The sequence below is a fragment of the Typopeltis vanoorti genome, chromosome 1 (assembly GCF_054136105.1).
Source record: "Typopeltis vanoorti isolate ZY-2024b chromosome 1, IOZ_Tvanoo_1.0, whole genome shotgun sequence".
Classification (NCBI taxonomy): domain Eukaryota; kingdom Metazoa; phylum Arthropoda; class Arachnida; order Uropygi; family Thelyphonidae; genus Typopeltis; species Typopeltis vanoorti.
This window is the reverse complement of record NC_143549.1, coordinates 178,439,954-178,459,444: the sequence shown is the minus strand read 5'-3', so window position 1 is coordinate 178,459,444 and position 19,491 is coordinate 178,439,954. Positions and strand designations below refer to the sequence as shown.

At 37.3% G+C, this 19,491-nt stretch overlaps 1 protein-coding gene across 3 annotated transcripts in view; it reads left to right on the top strand.

Annotated features, from left to right (window-relative positions):
- LOC150110672 (glucose transporter type 1-like) overlaps positions 1–19,491 on the top strand; it is a 1,175,276-nt gene that overhangs the window by 414,149 nt on the left and 741,636 nt on the right. For all 3 annotated transcript variants that reach the window (XM_090395569.1, XM_090395562.1, XM_090395554.1), the window contains exon 5: positions 3,904–3,999. In XM_090395569.1, coding sequence (XP_090251695.1) covers positions 3,904–3,999 — 96 coding nt within the window. The remainder of the gene's footprint in view (positions 1–3,903; positions 4,000–19,491) is intronic.

Here is a 19,491-nt window from a genome sequence, read left to right as displayed (position 1 = left end):
GAAAAAAGTGGAGGTAATGAAAATGGAGGAGAGAGTTTTTTTATTTTAAACGACACATATTAAGAAAGCAGACAAAGATATCTCCTCAGTATAAAAAAAATATTTCAGGAAAAAAAAACACATAAAAATAAAATAAATAAACAGTAGATCTAGTCGCATCTACCGCTCCAAAAACTCACCGCTCTTGAAAAATCCCGCTGCCGTACTCGAGTCCTTGATGTGAACCCTTTCAATTCTGTTGGGTTCTTGCCTGCCATTAGAATAGGTGTCATATTTCGCTACTGAGCCGACTACTGGATAATCTTTCTTTTAGGCACATTACATTTCGTGTTTAAGTGTCGGATATTGTCTATTTGTAATTGCGCAATGTAACAAAGTGCTCCAGTGCTAGGTTTTTCCATTGTTTCGTAGTTTGGGTTATCGCCTATCGAAAGGCTTTTTAGTTATTTCTAAAAAAAGATCTAGAATAAATGATGGAAGCAGAGAAATATGAATGATGAGAATTTTTCAAATAAATATAAAGCATTGTTTCTCAATAATTTTTTAGTAATCGCCCCCTAAAGGACTTTTCTGATCGATTTTTTCTACCCCTCTATAAATTCCTATACCAAAATATTATTTTCATAAGAGCTGTCTGTGCATTTTTCGCCATGTTTCAGTTATGAAATCAAATAAGAACGAGGAAATCGCTATATTAAGGGAATATTGTTCGAATCTGGAGATTTTCTCGTTCCTGTTGGATGACGTATATGAAATATGGTGATAAAATAGCACTAGGTTTTTATGCAATAAATATATTGTCTATTAATCATACAACTATATAGCATGCTTCAAAAGGTTATCCTATTATTGAATCACGATTTTAAAAATTAAGTGTATATTTCCTCATTTTTTATATATTGGTCAGTGATCTTTGTTTTGGCCCTTTTGTATTTCTAGAAAATATTATAATATTTTTTTCTCAACAAAAAACTAATTTGAGAAATACCGATTTAAAGTAACGCAGAATACGAAATACTAGTGGACGGAGAAATGAAGAAGAGTAAAGGAAGAGGAACTTTTCATAAGTATTAAATGCTTTTACAAAATCTAAGAAGCAAGATAAAAAAATGTTAATCCCACATAAAATATTAATCATATCAAAAATGAAGATATTAGGAAAGAACTTGACATTATTTAGCATTCAGGAATGCGTCAGAAGAACTTCTAAGCAGGACTAATCCAAGTAAATATTAGCAAAACAGGAGTTTAATGCTAAGATAGAAGAAAAAACATCCAAAGAAAGGCTTAGATCTTGATGGATTGATGCCGTTAAAAGACCGAAATATAGGATGACAATATTGGAGTTCTGGCAATAGCAGATTAATTTGGAAGGGAAATTATTAATGGAATAATATAGGAATAATGGTTCTACCATAATCCTTGTTAAAATAAAAAAAAAAAAAAAAAAAGAAAAGGAGTAGAGACAAAGATGGCTACATACATTAATAGCAGCCACTTTCCCTGTCACGCAATGATTAGCAACCGCAATTGTATTCGCTATCTTCGCCATACTTAAAAAAAAAACTAAAAAAAAAAAACTTTAACCTTCAATTTTCTTTGGTACAAGCTTGAAATGAGAAAAGCGCGTGATATTAGTCAGCCCACTATCTACGATAAATGCGTAATATTTTATCCACTCTTACTCAAGTATGACGTCTCTATATATATACATGCGCTCATATCTATAGATTTGGCATGACAGAATTGTTAATGGACAGAAGAGTGGAAGGGCGACAACAAACTACGTCACTAGTGACCAAGCAAAAGTGTTGGATGAATGATAGCCGTTAAGTACAATTTGGACAGCAAGAAAGCCATCTTGCATCGATGATTGTTCTGTGATGTAACGACGGATGCACAAGAGCGGAAGTAGGTTTCTAGAGATTTGAAGGATTTTTTTTAACTTCTTGAAGGATTTTTTTAACTTCTTTCTTCATTTGGGAAGAGAAACGAACTTTTACGCAAAATTTGATACGGGATAACCGAAAGCGCGTCATCGATAGGCAATAAAATTGTGTTTCTTATACAGATGCAATTTATTTCGCAATAATTGTTGACAAGTAACTAGAAGATGAAAACCGGTACTGACAGGAACATTTCGTTTAGTGCTCATAGTTTCAAGATTCTGGAGATGGAAATGATTTTCCCATTTTTTTATTCTATAAAAAGTAAAAGGAAAGGATTAAATATAAACAAATATAAAACAAAAAAAACATATAACAAATACATAACCAAAAAGACGATACACGTGAAACACCGGAAATTAATATAGTAACCTCGTACGTTTACTTATGACAAAAGATCATAGTAGAGAAAGGCTACCAGGAAGAAATTATACGTAGAATTCAACTTGGTTGGATAGCCTTTGGAATACACTATGAAGCACTCAAAGGAGACATCTCAATCTGCGTTGAAAGAAAAATATTCGAAGTTGTATACTTCGTGTCATGACATATGGAAGTGAACCATAGACTTTAATTAAAGAACTGATAATAGTCGATGACTATCCAGATGAAAATGGAAAAATCACTACTTGGTATTAAAATTCAAAATAGAAAGCACAATAAGTCAGGGCTAAGACCAGGATGAGAGACATCATAACAGCCATTAAAAGATCCAAATAGCAATTGACAAAACATATTGTGGAAATGACACTCAAAAATGGACAAGGTTGATGTCTCAATCCCGGAGATGGAAATAGAATTACAGGAAGACCAAAGAGGAGGTGGGATGATGAGATTAAAGAGATGGCTGGAATTCACTGGCATGGAGGACTTTGAGAAAGGCCTTCGTCCAGTAGTGGACAGAAAATGGCTGGCGATGGTGATGATTATATAAATAAATCCTATGATGCCTTTTATCCCCTTAACTTGTTATGATAATCCTAGGAAAAAGGATGTAAACTATCGTACATGTAAATTGTGAACTAAGGGTCAGATTATACGGAAATCCCGGTCTAAAGACTAAATATTGAACTTTTTAAAGACCTTTCAGTATTTTAATACTCAGGATGGTAGGCGATGAAATCTCTTACTATCTAGACATTCAAAAGCAACGATGCCACGGTGTCATCGTTGCTTTTGAATCACATCCACGCTTGCAGGTTAGAATGAGGGGATGCTATCTATTTGGTCAAATGGAAAATCATATGTACTACGATTGGCTTGATGGACTGTAGTGTTAAAATACCTGAGTTTCTTACAGTAAAAAATCCTTGCTTTGCTCTACATATTGCTAATTCTGAAATCCTCTGTGACCTTTTTTTTAAAAAAAAAAAGTCGGCTTCATGGAATACGCTATGACGTCACGCGGGACGCCTATAATATTTTTAGTTTTCTTAAAATGCAGTTAATTTAATGTAAGACTAGGGGAAAGCTGAGAAATGATTTCTTGACAGTGTTAACAAAATAATAATAATAATATAATAATTGGATTTTGTATTCAATGAGAATTACTGTGAGCAACATAACCGTAAGCAATTTTCTAGTGGCATTCAGCATTTGAACAATCTCAAGAGTTTATCTACAGAATACGTGTCCATTTATGTAGCTGATTCCTTTCTTAGTACTTTTCGTATTTGTATTCTATATACGCAATCGGAGACAAAAAAAAATTCTTATTGATGTAATGATGTAATCAGTTTTCTCATTTATGATGAGTAAATAAATTTAGATTAATGGTTTAATCACTTTCAAACTGGTTTAGAAGTTACTTGAAAAATAATGGTATTATGGTGATAACAAAATGCTGAATTAGTTTCATAAGTTATCTATTTAGTTATTTATATTCAAATATAAACTTAATTCTGTTGATTAACAAAAACTCGTGTTGAATTGATCTTCAATCTGTTTTTCTTTCTAGGGCCTCACATGTATGCTTATATTTGCCATCTTTGCAGCCGTCCTTGGAATGTTTCAGTTTGGCTACAACACAGGTGTCATCAATGCTCCTCAGAAGGTATGTGAATCTTACGTATAAATTTCCTTGGAAAATTAAAGACAATTGACAGCTCAGTACACAACACCGTAAGTATTGTGTCTTGTGGACTGAGTCAGAATAACCATTAAAAAAAAAACGCTACAGGTGAGTGATCATCCTTGAGTTAGTTTGGCGAAGAGGAGTGGTTTTATGATCGTAGGGAGATCAGTGAATATGCTACTCAAGCAATTTCTTATCGTTTTTTCAAAAATATTTAGACACATTTAGCTTTTCAAATGCGGACAGTGAAGAAATGGATAGCATTGGGACAATAACAAGTTTAATATCTGTTCATGGATGTTCAGTATATTTCTCGTTTTTAAAGAAATAATGGCGTATAGTAAGATTCACTGATTCATGTTTAAGTCGTGAGTTTTTCGTGGGCGTTTTCAGATTCTTTAAAGATTGGTATTGCAAGTTGATGTTCTTAGTCTAAAACGATATAAATAAAATTGGAACATACACTCCACAAAGAAATAACGAAGAGAAGTAAAAACTTGCATTAAAATTTACACTATCAGAAATTCAATTAACATATATGCTAACTGAACATATCAGAACATCAATAGAAACACAGAGACACATATATTTCTCTCTGGTTGTATTGCTAAAGCACACGTTTATGCTTGTAAGACGTGATTAGAACATGCGATAATTATTGTTTATGAAGAGAATTATAAAGATATATAAAAAATCAATGCCAGGATAACTTGTAGATTTTGATAAGCTATATAATGTAAACTTGATACGGTCTCTTTTCAATATATTATATTCGTTGGATTGCTATTAAACATTCCGTGCACAAAATCAGTAAGGTTTAATAAACTAATATTAATTTTTTCATCAAACCTTTCCATGCATAACTTATAGCACATCAGTGTTGTGTGTGCCAATTAACCGGTAGTCTTCTTCCGAATAGCATAAGGGCTTTAGAAACGTTTTGGTATACCACCAGATATGTGAGAACAATATGCTAGGATTAAGTAAATCCCAAAGCTACTCTATTCTAAACTAAAAGATGTTTAGTTTCTTGGAGGATGAGAAGGTTTATGGACCTGATGTGTTTATGCCAGGCGTGGGTAGAGGTGAGAGTCAATCCAAGAAGAGATCTGATCTCTCGAAGAAATCTGAGTATTATTAATGGTGAGAAGAGGGTGTACTCTCTCTCTCTGCTTTAAATACGACAGAATAGTGTTTTAGTGACTTTAAATTGACAAAGTAACCCTTTCCCCCCTCCCCGTCTGAAAGATGATGAGATGTTTATAGAAGATTTTACATCTTGGGAATGAACACGAGAGTACCATCTTCGAGATTTAGATCGTATTTGAGGTTCGGGATAGAAGGTTATTTAGAAATAAGGGAAAGAACGTGGGAGAAAGTACTAAACACTAGGGAATTCCAGCATTCGTTGATGGGGTGAATAGTGGACTACGAGATGTTAATTTGGCTTTTGTGCCATACTATAAATAAAAAATAAGTTTTATTATTCCTTCTACAAAAGGCTGTAAAGTTTTCGTAGGTAGGATCGTCTCCGGTACATGATAAAAATGAAATCATCAAAAGTCTTTCACAAATATTCATGCCCACAGAGAGAGATTTGAACCCACAGTCTTCTGGTTGGAGAGCGGAATGTCTACTCGACCAACCAGGTCGATTAGTTATGTTACTAATCTTGTTTTTATTATATATTACTTATATAATATGCAGTATATCTTTAAAATCCTATGTTAAGACAAAAATTTTAAGTATCTTAAAATAGTTTTTTTTTTTTTTTTTCTAAAGCAAACAGAAAGATGTTTCATTAAGTGCTATTAAAGCAATAAAGAAAACACGAAATGTTTCTTTTCAAATATTAGCTAGATGAACTAAACTGTACTGAGGCTTGAGAAATCTCGCTGGAAACCAGATGCTACTATTGCTCAACTGGAAAGTGCCAAATAAAGTATTTTTTTTTAATATAAGTAACTGTGAAATATGCGCTGCATAAATTTTGAATTCCACATTTCTAAAAATCAAAAAATAATAAGAATTAAGAAAAAAAAACTAAATGTATGTATCAACTATGCCCAATCTCTCTGACTGATTTGGAAGGAACCTGCATGTTTTGTCCGTGGAATGTATGCCATAAATCCAGAATATCTCAATGTGGGCGTAGTGCGTCTCAATTTCACGACTTAAAGCGAACATCCATCTGGTGGTGAGCACATTTTCTTTTTCCTTTTTTTTTTTTTTTGTTCTACTTTCGTTTGACTCATGTTTCACTTATCATGTTAGGCTCAATGGCCTGGCCTGTCGCGGATGAGTAACTAAGCTTCATAGAAACGTAATTAATATCCTGATAAAGCAGTCGTTACCAGCTGGACTGACGTTTTCATCCCTCGTTACCAATTGAACTGCTTCTACAATCAGAGTGCAAAGCTTATATGGACTTATTAACGTTTTCAACATCCGGCCTCTACGAATACTGTCGCAAGATTAACTTTTTTTTTTTTGAAAAGCGTATCCCAGAGAACTGATGTGTCACAGATCATCTTAGATGGCGAATTTCTTCACTCATCTCTGCAATTTCTGCTATATGAAGAGATGATAGCAAAGAATATCTTATTTTGGACCGATGCAGAATCGAATATTCTGCATCAGTGCAAAATATTTTTCTCTCTAGTTTTCTCAGAGTTTTAGACAAAATCATGTAACATTTAACTGGTTCACGTACCACTCTAAAATACTTCCTCCATGCGGTACTTTCGTAGCGTTCTCTTGATACGACCTAATTGAAAGTTCCATTTCACTAGAAGTGCTTTTTCTTGTAGGAGCATGTTCGCTGGAAGACTAACGGCAGAATAATGATGGTTGTTTCTTGAATGAGAAGAAATCGTTCTGCTTCTTATCCAACATACTGTAGGCTAAGTGTGTGTGCGTGTGTGTGTGTGTGTTTACGTGAATGCCTGTGCGTCTTATGTATAACTTTGGAGCAATAAATATATCTGTTATTTCTTTCTTTTTTTAAAAAAAAAAGTTTGTAAAGTGTTGGGCTCGAATGAGAACTTTCTTATATATTATTATAACTGAAATAATTTTGCAACGGATTGAATATGTCAAACGTAGATCCGTTTTTGTGGATTAAAAATTATGGAGAGCGAAAAGCAATTCTTATACGGAGGATGTAGATTTTGTCTCTCGGAAACTCGAGTTTTTCATCTAACATAATCAGATAATCCAACAAGTTTATCTGATTATAGGCATGACCACCTTTTACTAGAATTATGGTTACGAAATCCAAGGCTATTTGGAAGGTAGCGAGCGTTTAAGAGCCTGTTTATTTTTATTTATTTATTTCATGGGGAGGTACGGCACCATCTCAATCTTTTTTTTCTGCAGCTTCTCCCACTTAAGTGGGGTCACTGTTGATGATGAGTCTCCTCCACATCCTCCTGTCTTAAGCTGTCACCACATCCAAGTTCTTCATCCTCAAGTCCTCTTCTACCAGCTCCCTCCATCTCTTCTTTGGCCGCCCACGCTTCCTCCTTCCTTGCACATCCATCTGCATGACCCTTCTTCCCACATATTCGTCCTCCCTCCTCATCACATGACCAAACCATCTCAACCTTGCCTCCTGTATCTTCGCTCCTAAGTTCGTAACTTTCACTGTTCCCCTTACATAGTCATTTCTCAGACGATCCTTTCTGGTCACACCGCACATCCACCTAAGCATTCTCATCTCTGTTCTTCAACTGTTGAACCTAAGTATCTAAAGTCCCTCACCTTCCCGATGACATTTCCTTCCAGCTCCAGATCTGTCTCCTGGCCGCCACCCACTGTGCAACATATATACTCTGTCTTACGTCTGCTCAGTCTCATACCTCTCTTCAAGTACTTTTCTCCATCTTCCCAGTTTAGTTCTCGCTTCTTCTCTTGAATTTGCACACAGCAAGATGTCATCTGCATACAGCACTGTCCAAGGCGCATCTTCTCTCACCTCCTCCGTCACCACCTCCATCCCAATATTAAACAGAAACGGACTTAATGCTGACCCTTGATGCAAGCCAACTGTTACTTGAAAACTTTCTGTCTGTCCCAGACAGGTCCGAACACTTGTCTTCACATTTCTGTACATCTCCCGCACCAACCTGACATATTTCTCCGGAACCTTCTTCTCCCTCAGACACCTCCAGACTTTTGCCTTAGCACTTTATCGTATGCTTTCTCCAGATCAATAAATGCCAGATGTAGCTCCCGTTGTTTCTCTCGAAACTTTTCCATCATCTGTCATAACCCAAAGATAGCATCTGTTGTTGATCTACCAGGCATGAAGCCAAATTGTTCCTTTGCAATCTCCACCTCCTTCCTCAATCTTCCATCAAGAACCCTTTCTAGGATTTTCATTGTATGGGACATCAACTTTATTCCTCTGTAATTTTTACAGTCTTGTGCATCCCCTTTACCCTTGTAGATGGGAACAAGAGTACTCTCCCTCCATTCCTCGGGTATATTTTCCTGTTGGCAAACTTTCACGAACAGGTCCCACAGCAGGTCAATTCCCTCTTCCCCCAGTGCCTTCCATGCCTACACTGGAACACTGTCGGGGCCCACCGATTTTCCATTCCTCATCCTCTTCATGGCCTCCGTCACTTCCAATGTACTGATGTTCTGCACCATCTCCTCAGAAGGCTGCCCATCTTCTCTGTGAGTCCTTGCATTTTCCTCATACGGCACCATCTCAATCCTCTCCTTAATTTTTATCCGGGCTCGAGACCAGCATAGCTGACGAATCAAGCCTATGGCTGGTTCGTAAGTATTCCTGACTGTAATCCTTGTGTGTTCACGGAGACGAAAAACTCGAGTTTCCGGGTGAAAAAAAAACCTTCCTCCGTATGAGACTGGCTAACTCACCTTTCTTCGAAAAAGACCAGAAGGTTCCTTGGAACCTTCTGTTCTTTTTCGTTTATATGTCACGGAAGGGATTTAGATGTCATGGAAGGGAATAGAACCCGGGTCTTTCCAACCACAAAGTTTCGCCAATACAGACTTAGCTACGGAGGCTCTGTGAGCCTGTTTGAATCATTGATGATACGCAATGATGCTTTTCATTTTTTTCTCTCTATGGGTATTACCTGGAGTATCTTGAAGTAGCCTGAAGTATCTCAGCATGTTCGTTCTCTAAAGTGAGTTTTCGGATCATTAACACTTAGCTGTCCACAACTGATATTCGTTTACAACTCTTAGGCGGATTATCATTCATGAAAAAATAAAATAAAATAAAAAATCAGTGGCAGAAAGCATTGGAAAGTTTCCATCACTGCTTTGTTTTGCTTATATTATAGAAAATTCTATCAGTTTTTTTTATCAAATAAGTAGGCAGACATATAATTACATGTTCAAGATATTGTCCTTACATCATTGGTGATAATTCTAACTATCTGAGTGAGTGGGAGATGTACGTTGTTTGAAAATGTAGACGATTCATTTTATGTTCGAGTTAATGAAGCACCATGCGTAATGCGCAAAGAAATTCATATCTGTCCACTCGTTAATAAACATAAAATATACAGCTGTTTGATTACATGTAAAAAAAAAACATACATAGCACTGTATCATTCTACAGTACAAAGGGGAGACATTCTTTTTATCTCTTCAAGTTGAAATCCTATATCTTTCAAAAATATTCCTGTCATAGATCTTGTAGTGGCAGCTTACATTGAAACCGTGTCTCCAAAATGAAGCAATGTTGTGCTTGTTGTCCGTATAACATAAAATGCACTTTATTTACGGTATGTGCGTTCTCTGTTATGGCGAAAGCATATATCACTCAACTCCAGGTGTTGGAAACACGTGCATGCGGCACTTGAGTTGTCCATTTGAAGAAAATTTATACGGCAGAGACAAGACACAAGGAGGCCTCGTATAACACGGTGGCAAATGCAATGACATTCTCTACAAAACGAAGTAACTGCAGATATTCAGAAATGAGAACATCGTAATTAATTCGGCATGGTATGCTATCAATTACTTGGCGTGTCTTTGGCTTGTTTTTAATAATTTAATTGAATTTATAATTACAGCTGCCGCTGCTGTTGTCCTCATATCACGTTTTAATTATGAAAATATGATTAATCGTTGGGCAGATTTCTTAACTACAATAACAGAACGCAATCGGAAACTAATTAATAACGCAATTAAAAAAAATTCTGAATGGTTAACGAAATGTTAATCCACTTTTCTATTAATCTGCATTAAAACCACATAGGAATTTGAATGGAGTACTTAATTCGATCAACATTTATCTTTCGTTTGCCATTAATTATGCAACCTTAATTAAAATGCGCACTCGCAACACTCGATAGTAGTCGAAAGAAAATCTTATGATCACGGATGTACATCATAATGCTTTTGGAAGATGAGCTTTTTGTTAGAAAATTACGTCAATGAATTGCCTTGAAGAAATCAAGATCTTCGGTGAGATCAAGACAAGCAGTTTAATTATTTATTCAGATAAATAGTGTCATTATTTAGTCGAGAGTAGTATAATTCCTATGCCTTCTCGTGAATTTGGAATCCTTTTTTTTCTAAGAGGATTATTTCAAAAGGTTTACATACCGCGCATGCGTGGCTAGTGGGATAACGTAATAGTTTCCACCTCATAGGTTAGTTGTAGGCCGGACTGAATAAAAGCGTTGCGTGCTCAATTTTACTTCTGGTTCTTGTGCAGAGAAATAAGACTTCAAAATAGAGCAATTTAGCTGGCCCAGGTCGGATGCAGCGCAATGGCCAACGTTCTTACAACAAAGTTGAGAAATTTTACGTGGGAGGACAAACAATTGATATTCGCGCTTCTCTACGTGAGGTTTGTCTAGATGGTGCAGTGGTTTGCAGCAATATGGATCTTGCTTTCATGAAAGTCGAATTAAAGACGATCCAAGAAGTGGGAGGTCATTCACAGCTACGGATGACACATCTACGGTTATCATCAACAGCCTGCTGGAAGATTTCATCAAATATTTGATGAACTCGTAAATGAAGTAAACTACGCTACTAACTGAAATTTTGAAGAAGAGAAAAGTTGACGCACACAAAGCAGGTTCCACGCCAGTTGAGAGAAAACAATCAAGCAGCTCGCAAGAGAATTGCAGAATTGATGCATCATTATGAGATCTAATGCAAAGAGTTTTTTTAATAGAATTGTTGTCGTAGAACGAAACACGGATACGACTTCGAACCAGAACTGGAGTGAATACTCCAACAGAAACATCCAACTTCTCTTCATCCAAGAAAATGTTTATGCCATTTATCGAAGGTTCAATTAATGATGATAAACTAAAAGAATGAAGTCACATTGACTGACAGAGTGATGACAGTACTTTACCACAGAAATTTCTGCAAGACATTTTACTCCGAAAATTCTCGGCAAAGTACTTGATTCGTGACCAAAGTCTTCATTTTGCTTAAAAATGCAAAAACATGTTTCATTTGATCTAGGCATAGGGCTAACCACCTTATTCTTATAGTTATGGTTACGAGATCCAAGGATACTTGGAAGATCGTGGACGCTTAAGTGCCTGTAGCGCCACTGATGATGATGATGATGAGGAGGAGGAGGAGACAGCAAGTGCTTCCCGCTTCTTGTGCAATCCTAACATAACCTTGTTGACTACACTCTGTTCCGCAGGGAAACGTTTCATTATACTAAAGAGGTTTCTGCTGAAATGACCCAAATTATTAAACATATAAACAAAAAAATGTTTTAGCACCGGAATACAAGATTTACACCAGCGTTGGCCATCAATAACAAGTAGATGGAATTATACTGAAGTTCTGTAATTATATTTTGTAAATGAATGTTTAGTTTAATAATTGGAGTATGAGCAGAATTCTTGAAATGATCCTCGTAATTGTTATATGTGATGTACATTAGAATCCCTTTAATACAAACTCGGTTTATACAAAGCTCACATTTTTGCATACAAATTAGTGCCGGATTTACTCATAAGCTATAGATTAGCTACAGCTTAGGGTCTCACATTACTAGGAACTCAGCCTCGGTGTATATGACCTAAATTTTACCCAGCAGAAGAAGCCTCCTAAATGTTACGACTTATGGGTCACAGCAACCTTAAATCCGATCCTGAATGAGAACTTTAAAGAAACTATATGTATTATTTCGAAACTTTTGAGAAGTTTTTGTTTTAAGGTGAAAGGTGTGGTCGCCTACTACAAAACTGCCAACCTGTTGACCAATAAGAAAATGAATTTTTTATTACGTGATAAACGCGTATATATCCGCTTAATAAGCACTGAGCGTATCCGAGGACACGTTAGCATGAAGTAATGTTGATAACAAAACAGGTGTCTTTTTATAATGTCGTTAATGCTGTTCTTACGAATGAAAACGGAAGTACACAAAACTGTGCAAATAAATTTCATTTTTCAATTCATTTATTTTTCACATTAGATCATTTTATTAGAATTAATTAATTAACTCTTGTAACTTTTGTAAACTGGTCTAATTAATTCTAATTCTTGATTTCATGTTTATTTAATATTGATACAGTCATTCAGCTTAATTCAACTTTTAACTGCAATAGTGTAGGTAATTTATGTGATATGATTAATGAAAATTAAGAACTATAAAGAGAAATGAAATATCTAAATATGAATTTTCATTTCCATTATAGAGTTTATTTTTCTACGGTTTCTTTTATAAATAAAAAATCAAAACAAAACATTACTCCCATTATTATGCATAGTTTGTATTAAAATACCTCAAAGTTATGGGATACGTTATTGTCTTTTGAAACAAGAGGGGTGGGGCAATAATTAAGCCTGAAAGGGGGTAGCTATTATTTCTTCAGTAATTATTATTATTATATTACATGAACTCTGCTGAAGTCAAAGCTCATTGAGAGAGAGAGAGAGAGGATTATACCATTAATATTTACATAAATTATATAAGAAATGTACATTATATTACTTTACAGTGTGAAATAAGTATACATATATATACAAACAGTGGCACACCCAGAGGGGAAAGCAGGGGGCCCTGGCCCCCAAAGTGAGAAGAAAAAACACTAGAAAAATTTCCAAAAATCTTTTCCTAATTAAACTTCATTTTTTTTTTAAATTTATGTTCTGTCGTGTCTTCTATTTCTGTACTCGGTCGTATGCGATGCGTAGTGTGTATTCTTAAATCGTCTACTCAACTCGCCACCCCACAAGAATAAATCCTGAGTGCGCTATTGTATACAAAAGTATACAGACTTACGGGAAATCTCTCTTGCCTGTAACATATCTATCATATTGAAGCTTAAACTCATTCACACTCTTAGCATTCACAATATACTCAAATGCATTTCCACTCACCCACTCTCCACTTAAAAAAAAATACTTCTCGCCCTCTTATTCACCACTTCCTTACGCAATTTCCAGGGATGGCCTCTTGTTCTCGCCGCTTCCTTATTTTCCACAATCCGAAAAATCCCTCTCTCTCTCTCTCTCTGTAGTATCCATCCAGTAAATACCTCTCAAGAGCTTAAACTTCTCAATCATATCAATTCCTTCGCTTTCTATCAACCCAGCTTCAAGAGTTGGGTTGATAGAAATGTTAGTTGTGGAATGTTAGCTTAAAGCATGACTTCAAGAACATTCCACAGTCCTGGAATCATTTTTGTCAACCGCCCTCTCTTCACCCTCTCCAAAGTATGTTCATCCCATTAAACCCGGGTAACCAAATTTAATTTGATTTGATTTTTTTATCGTCAAAGACATCAAAGGTCATTCTACGCCAGGACACACTCACAGCAGTACATATGGTAATCGGTTAGTAGGACAATCACAAATATCCTGCCCTTAGCGGGATTCGAACCCGCACCTTCTTGGCTGGAGAGCGGATATGCAAACCACTCGGCTAACCAGACCGCCTTACCAGATTTGAGCGCAATAATTCAGATGTGGCCTGGTTAGGGCCTTATACAATGGAATCACTACCATTTTATCTCTGCTGATTAATGTTCGTCTTAATATTGCAGCAGTCCTCAGAGTTATCTTAATCATCTTTGCAACACGCCCCTTAAATTTCAAATTTCGATCCACCATAACCGCAAGTTCCCGTACTTCCTCAACTTCCTCCAGCATACGTCCACATACTGGGTATGCACTACCCATCTGCAGTTCCCAAAATTCAAATCCTTACATGTAGCAACATTAAATCGTGATCCCAATTCATCTTCCCACATTTCCAGCTTATTCAGATCCTCCCGAAGAGCCACTACATCAATAACCTTCCCCAACTTCACGCCATCTGCAAACAGCTGAATATCGCCTTGAATTTCAGTGACAATATCTTTGATATAAAAGTTGAAAGGTAGTGGTCCATAGGGCACAGAGCCCTGTGGAACTTCACTAGTAACTTTCCCTGATATTGCTCCTCCATACACAGACCTTTGATATCTATCCGACAACCAATAGCCAGTCCACTCTACCAACTTAATATCCAAACCCATACCATGTGGTACCCAATCAAATGCCTTTGCAAAATCTAAAAAAAAATTACAGTGTATGTATTTCCCTCGTCAATCATATTCTTGTTAATTTATCAACGACTCTTGTTAGTTTATCATAAAAGATAACGAGATTGCTGACACAATCTTAAATTTTAAATGTCGAAGATAATATTATTTAAATCTCCCCAGTTTTGTATATGAACTCTTCCTAATTTTTCTATAACCTTAACAATCACAGAAATAACACACTGGTCTATAATTTGATTCCTCCATTCTCCCTTATGCTGTGTCACTATCTTACCCTCCTTCCAATCACCAGAGACTTTTATGTCATTAAATCGGCCAGTCTGGTTGGCCGAGTGGTTAGCGTATCCGATCTCAAACCAAAAGGCTGGTGGTTCGAATCCTGCTGTGGGCATGGATGTTTATGATTGTCTGTGAAAATACTAATGGTGGTGGCGGACGGTAGGTGGCGTTGGTGTAGGTGCAGTTCGTTGTAGTTGGTGGAGAGACAGAGAGCTGTCGAGCAAGTGCCCTCCTTCGATGAGCCTATCGACTCCCTGGAGGTGTCACGTAATAATAATAAATAGAAAAATCAAGGGAGCTGTTAGTTCTTTGGCACACTCCCTAAGGACTTGAGGTGAAATTTCATCCAGCAACTGGATGAAATTTCTCCATCCTGACATCCACAGTACTTATTATTGTAAATACATCCGCTTCACTTACTTTTAATCCGTTAAACCTCTCCATCATCTTTAGCATAAGATTTGCATCTCCAGAATGAAACACTGTAATAAAATAATCATTAAACAGCTCTACAATATCACGCACCTTGGTCAGTAGGTCTCCTTTTCCATCTAGCAGCACCATTCATCCACAATTATTCCTTTTTTTTGCTAGTCACAATATGTTCTTCAAACGGAATACGAGAAGCACTTATTGCCCTAACTTGAAAACTGGTAAAAAACCAGACCTCACTCTTAGTCATCGCAGGTAGTTGATTTCATGGTTGCTGACTGTTTGTAGACATTATGGATGATAAAGAGAATACTGGAGACATTTGCCACCAATTTGTATTCCAAACTCCAGCTCGTATTACTGTCTTACATATATAAAACATTTACTTACATGCACGACAAGCTCAGGACGCAAACAGCGCACGTACTGAAAGGTGTCGAAGGTTAATCGTTGCCGCGGTGGCGAGTATAAAATAGTTAAAACAGGAACAAAATAATATCCGTGTGTTCATTGAGTGGAGTAGCTTACTGGATACGTATATAAGTTTAAAAATATTTGCGTTTGGATTTCTCTCAGTTTTTGATTCGATGTATTCTTGTGAGAGAGTTAGGATGATTAGTCTTTTCCCGCGGTATGACAGTGAAGAATTTAGAAGGAAGGCCATAATTGCAAATGACTTTATGCGTGGGTTGTGCAGGATGAGTGGTGGGGAGTGAGTTCGATGGGCGAAAGTATCTATATAAGTTGGATGGTTTGCATTTGAATGAATTCGGTGTAAGGAGACTTGAAAACGTATTGTTGAATGAAGTGAATGTGCAGAATCAGAGAAACTAGATTTATTAAGCGGGGGGGGGAGTAGATATGCAGACCTTAGGGAGGCAGTTGAGTGTATGAATGAGTATAATATGCCCGAGCGAATAAGAAGGACAACAAATCAGAATGGGATAGTTAGTATAAGGCATCAAGGCTAACGGGGGTCTGCAATTCATGTATGCTAATGCTAGGAGTATTAGTAACAAGAAGGAAGAATTTTTGGCCTTGGTTGGCACTTCCAGGCCACAGGTTATTGGCATTAGTGAAACATGGCTGACAGAAGATGATATAGCTAGTGGGATTGAATGTGAAGGGTATAGTGTGTTCAGGAATGACAGGAGAATAAAATGGGGGGGGGGAGAGGAGTGTTATTGATAATAGCTGATGAGCTGCAGCCAAGGAGAATAGAAGCTGAATTGCAGGATAGAGAAAAGAGCACACCTCAATTTCACACAATTTGGTGTGAAATTGAGGCTAGCAGAACAAAATATACAATTGGGTGTTGCTATAGACTAGGTGACGGAAAAGATGGTGAAGACAGTATGCACAAGCAAATAGAAGCAATGAGTGGAAGGAGGGTAATGATTATGGGAGATTTCAACTATGGTAACATTGATTGGAAGGAGGAGAGGACACATGGGAGGAAGGAATTGGATTTTATGCGGTTATTAAGGGATAACTATCTGCGACAGCATGTAATGGAAAATACTAGGGGTCAGAGAGTGCTTGACCTACTAATTACATCTGAGAATTTGGCTGTAACAAATATGACCACATTGCCACCAATCGGTGAGAGTGATCATAGGGTCTTGACTTGGGAGGTGGCTAAAGGTGTGGAATTTACAATTAAGACGGGGTACATGTGGAATTATCGGGCTAGTAAGTATGACAAATTTAGGAGTTTGATTGGTTCAGTGCCGTGGCATGTAAAACTGCAAGGACTAAAAGTCGATAGTGTATGGGAGGCGGTTAAGAAGTGCTTGCATGAAGCAATGGCTGACTGCATACCTAGAGTCCGAATAATAAATCAAGTAGGGATTAAATGGATGAATAACACCATTAAGCTTGAGCTGCAAAAAAAAAAAAAAAAGAAACAACTGTGGAGGGAATTTAAGGTGAAAGGTGACCTGCAGGCACATGAACGGTATAAAGCCCAGGCCAGAAGGGTAACAAGTGTTTTAAGAAAAGCAAAAGCGGATTATGAAAGAACATTAGCCATGCAAGCTAAAGAGAATCCCAAACAGTTTTTTCAATATGTTGCAAGTAAAAGGAAAAACGCTCATGGTAGAATGATCTTAAAAAATGCTGAGGGTAGGGAGGTAATCGAATCAGTTGATATAGTAGAATTACTGAGTGAGCACTTTGCAAGAGTGTATATCATCCAGGTTCATATGACATTGCAGAAATGGAAGAACCAACAGCTAATACGGGAATTGTGGTGAATGAAGTGGAGGTGAATAGTCTATTACAAAACCTCAATGTCAATTCATCTGCGGGATGGGATGGTATACCAGCTTGTGTCGTACGAGAAAAAGCTAAAGAATTGTCACTGCCTTTGACCATTTTGCTTAATTTGAGTCTTGTGTCTGGGTCAGTCCCAAGGGGGTGGAGAGAAGGGAAAATAGTTCCACTGCATAAATGAGGTTCCAAGACTGCTGTTGAAAATTACCGGCCGATCAGCATATCAGGAATTGTCATGGTCTTGGAGAAAATAGTCAAGAGGAAAATACAAGATTGGATAGATGAAAATGGGATACTGTATGGGGAACAGCATGGTTTTATGAAGGATAGATCATGCCTCAGTAACTTGCTCACGTTTTATAACACAGTGACGGCTGAACTAGATAAGAGTAACGGGTTTACAGTGATTCTACTGGGCCTTGCTAAGGCCTTTGACAGGATACCACATGGAATTCTATTCAGTAAACTGCAGAATATGGGGATGGATATAGGGTTGGTGAGATGGATAGGAGGGTGGTTGATGGAGAGATATCAGAGAGTGGTTTATTCAGGAGTGGAGTCCAAAAGACAGTGTGTGACTAGTGGTGTGCCGCAGGGTTCTGTTCTTGGACCACTACTGTTCAATTTGTTTATTAACGATATATAGGAAAGGATCTGAGAGGAACTGTGCATCTGTTTGCGGATGATGCAAAGTTAGGTAGAGCAATAGTGAATGCTCAGGATGTCAAAATTTTGCAGGATGATTTGAATAGTTTGGAGGACTGGGCTAAGGAGAATGGATGTCAATTTAATGTGGAAAAATGTAAGGTTTTGCATTTTGGCGTGAAAAGATTAGCAGCAGTATATCACATTGGTGGAACTGTACTCCAGGAGATTGACGGGTCCAGGGATTTGGGAGTGTTGGCGGATAGGGAGTTGAAGTTTAGGGGAAACATCGCAAAAGTGGCTAAATCAGCTCATCAAATCACTTGGCTTCTGAAAAATACTTTAACAAGCAGAGACAAATAAGTTATTGTTCCTCTGTATCGAGCCTTGATGAGACCCCATCTAGACTACTGTGCCCAGATATGGGCGCCAGGGTTTCTTCTCGATGGGGAGGAGGTGGAGAGGATCCAGAGACGAGTGACCAAGATAATATCAGGTCTATGGAATGAACCTTATGAGAACAGGTTGAAGATTTGTGGGCTGCAGAAATTGGTTGATAGGCGGGAAAGGAGCGATATGATTGAGCCATTCAAATTACTGAAGGGTTTCTATAAGATTAATGCAGAAGATATTTTTGAGAATAGGACTGGTAGTGGGAGGACTAGGGCCATCCATGGAAGCTTGGTAAGGGTGTGGTTAGCAAGGGTGTTAGAGCTAGGTTTTTTACTTGGCGAGTGGTGAATGAGTGGAATAAGTTGCCAGTCTGTTGTGGGTGCCATGACTGTAAATAAGTTCAAGGTGAAGTATGATAGATACTGTGTGAATGTTGAATAGTTGTTCTTGACATGATGTTGGGCCTCCCTCGATGAGTCTAAGGACTCCTTGGAGTTGGCCGTAATAATAATAATATTTAAAGATAAACATTATGATTTAACACCTCCAGGGAGTCCAAGACTCATCGAGGGAGGGCACCTACTCTACAACTCTCGGTCTCCTCCATTACCACCACTACTATTTTCGAACAATCACCCATCCCCACGGCGGGATTCGAACCCGCAGCCTTTTGGAGGGAGAGCGGATACGTTAACCACTCGGCCAACCAGCCCGGCAATGGTATATCGCCATTATGGTATACCTAATGTTGAGAAACTCGCTCAGGAAGTTTAGTAGCAAAAGTAACATTAATTCGTGCCTAAATGTGTTTTCAGTATTAATAAATATTTCAAAAATTATACCTTTAATTACACACCTTTTCACTCTATTTCATTAAAAAAAAAAAAAACTCTCTCCTCCTCCTCCTCCCAGATTGAGGTGAAGTGCT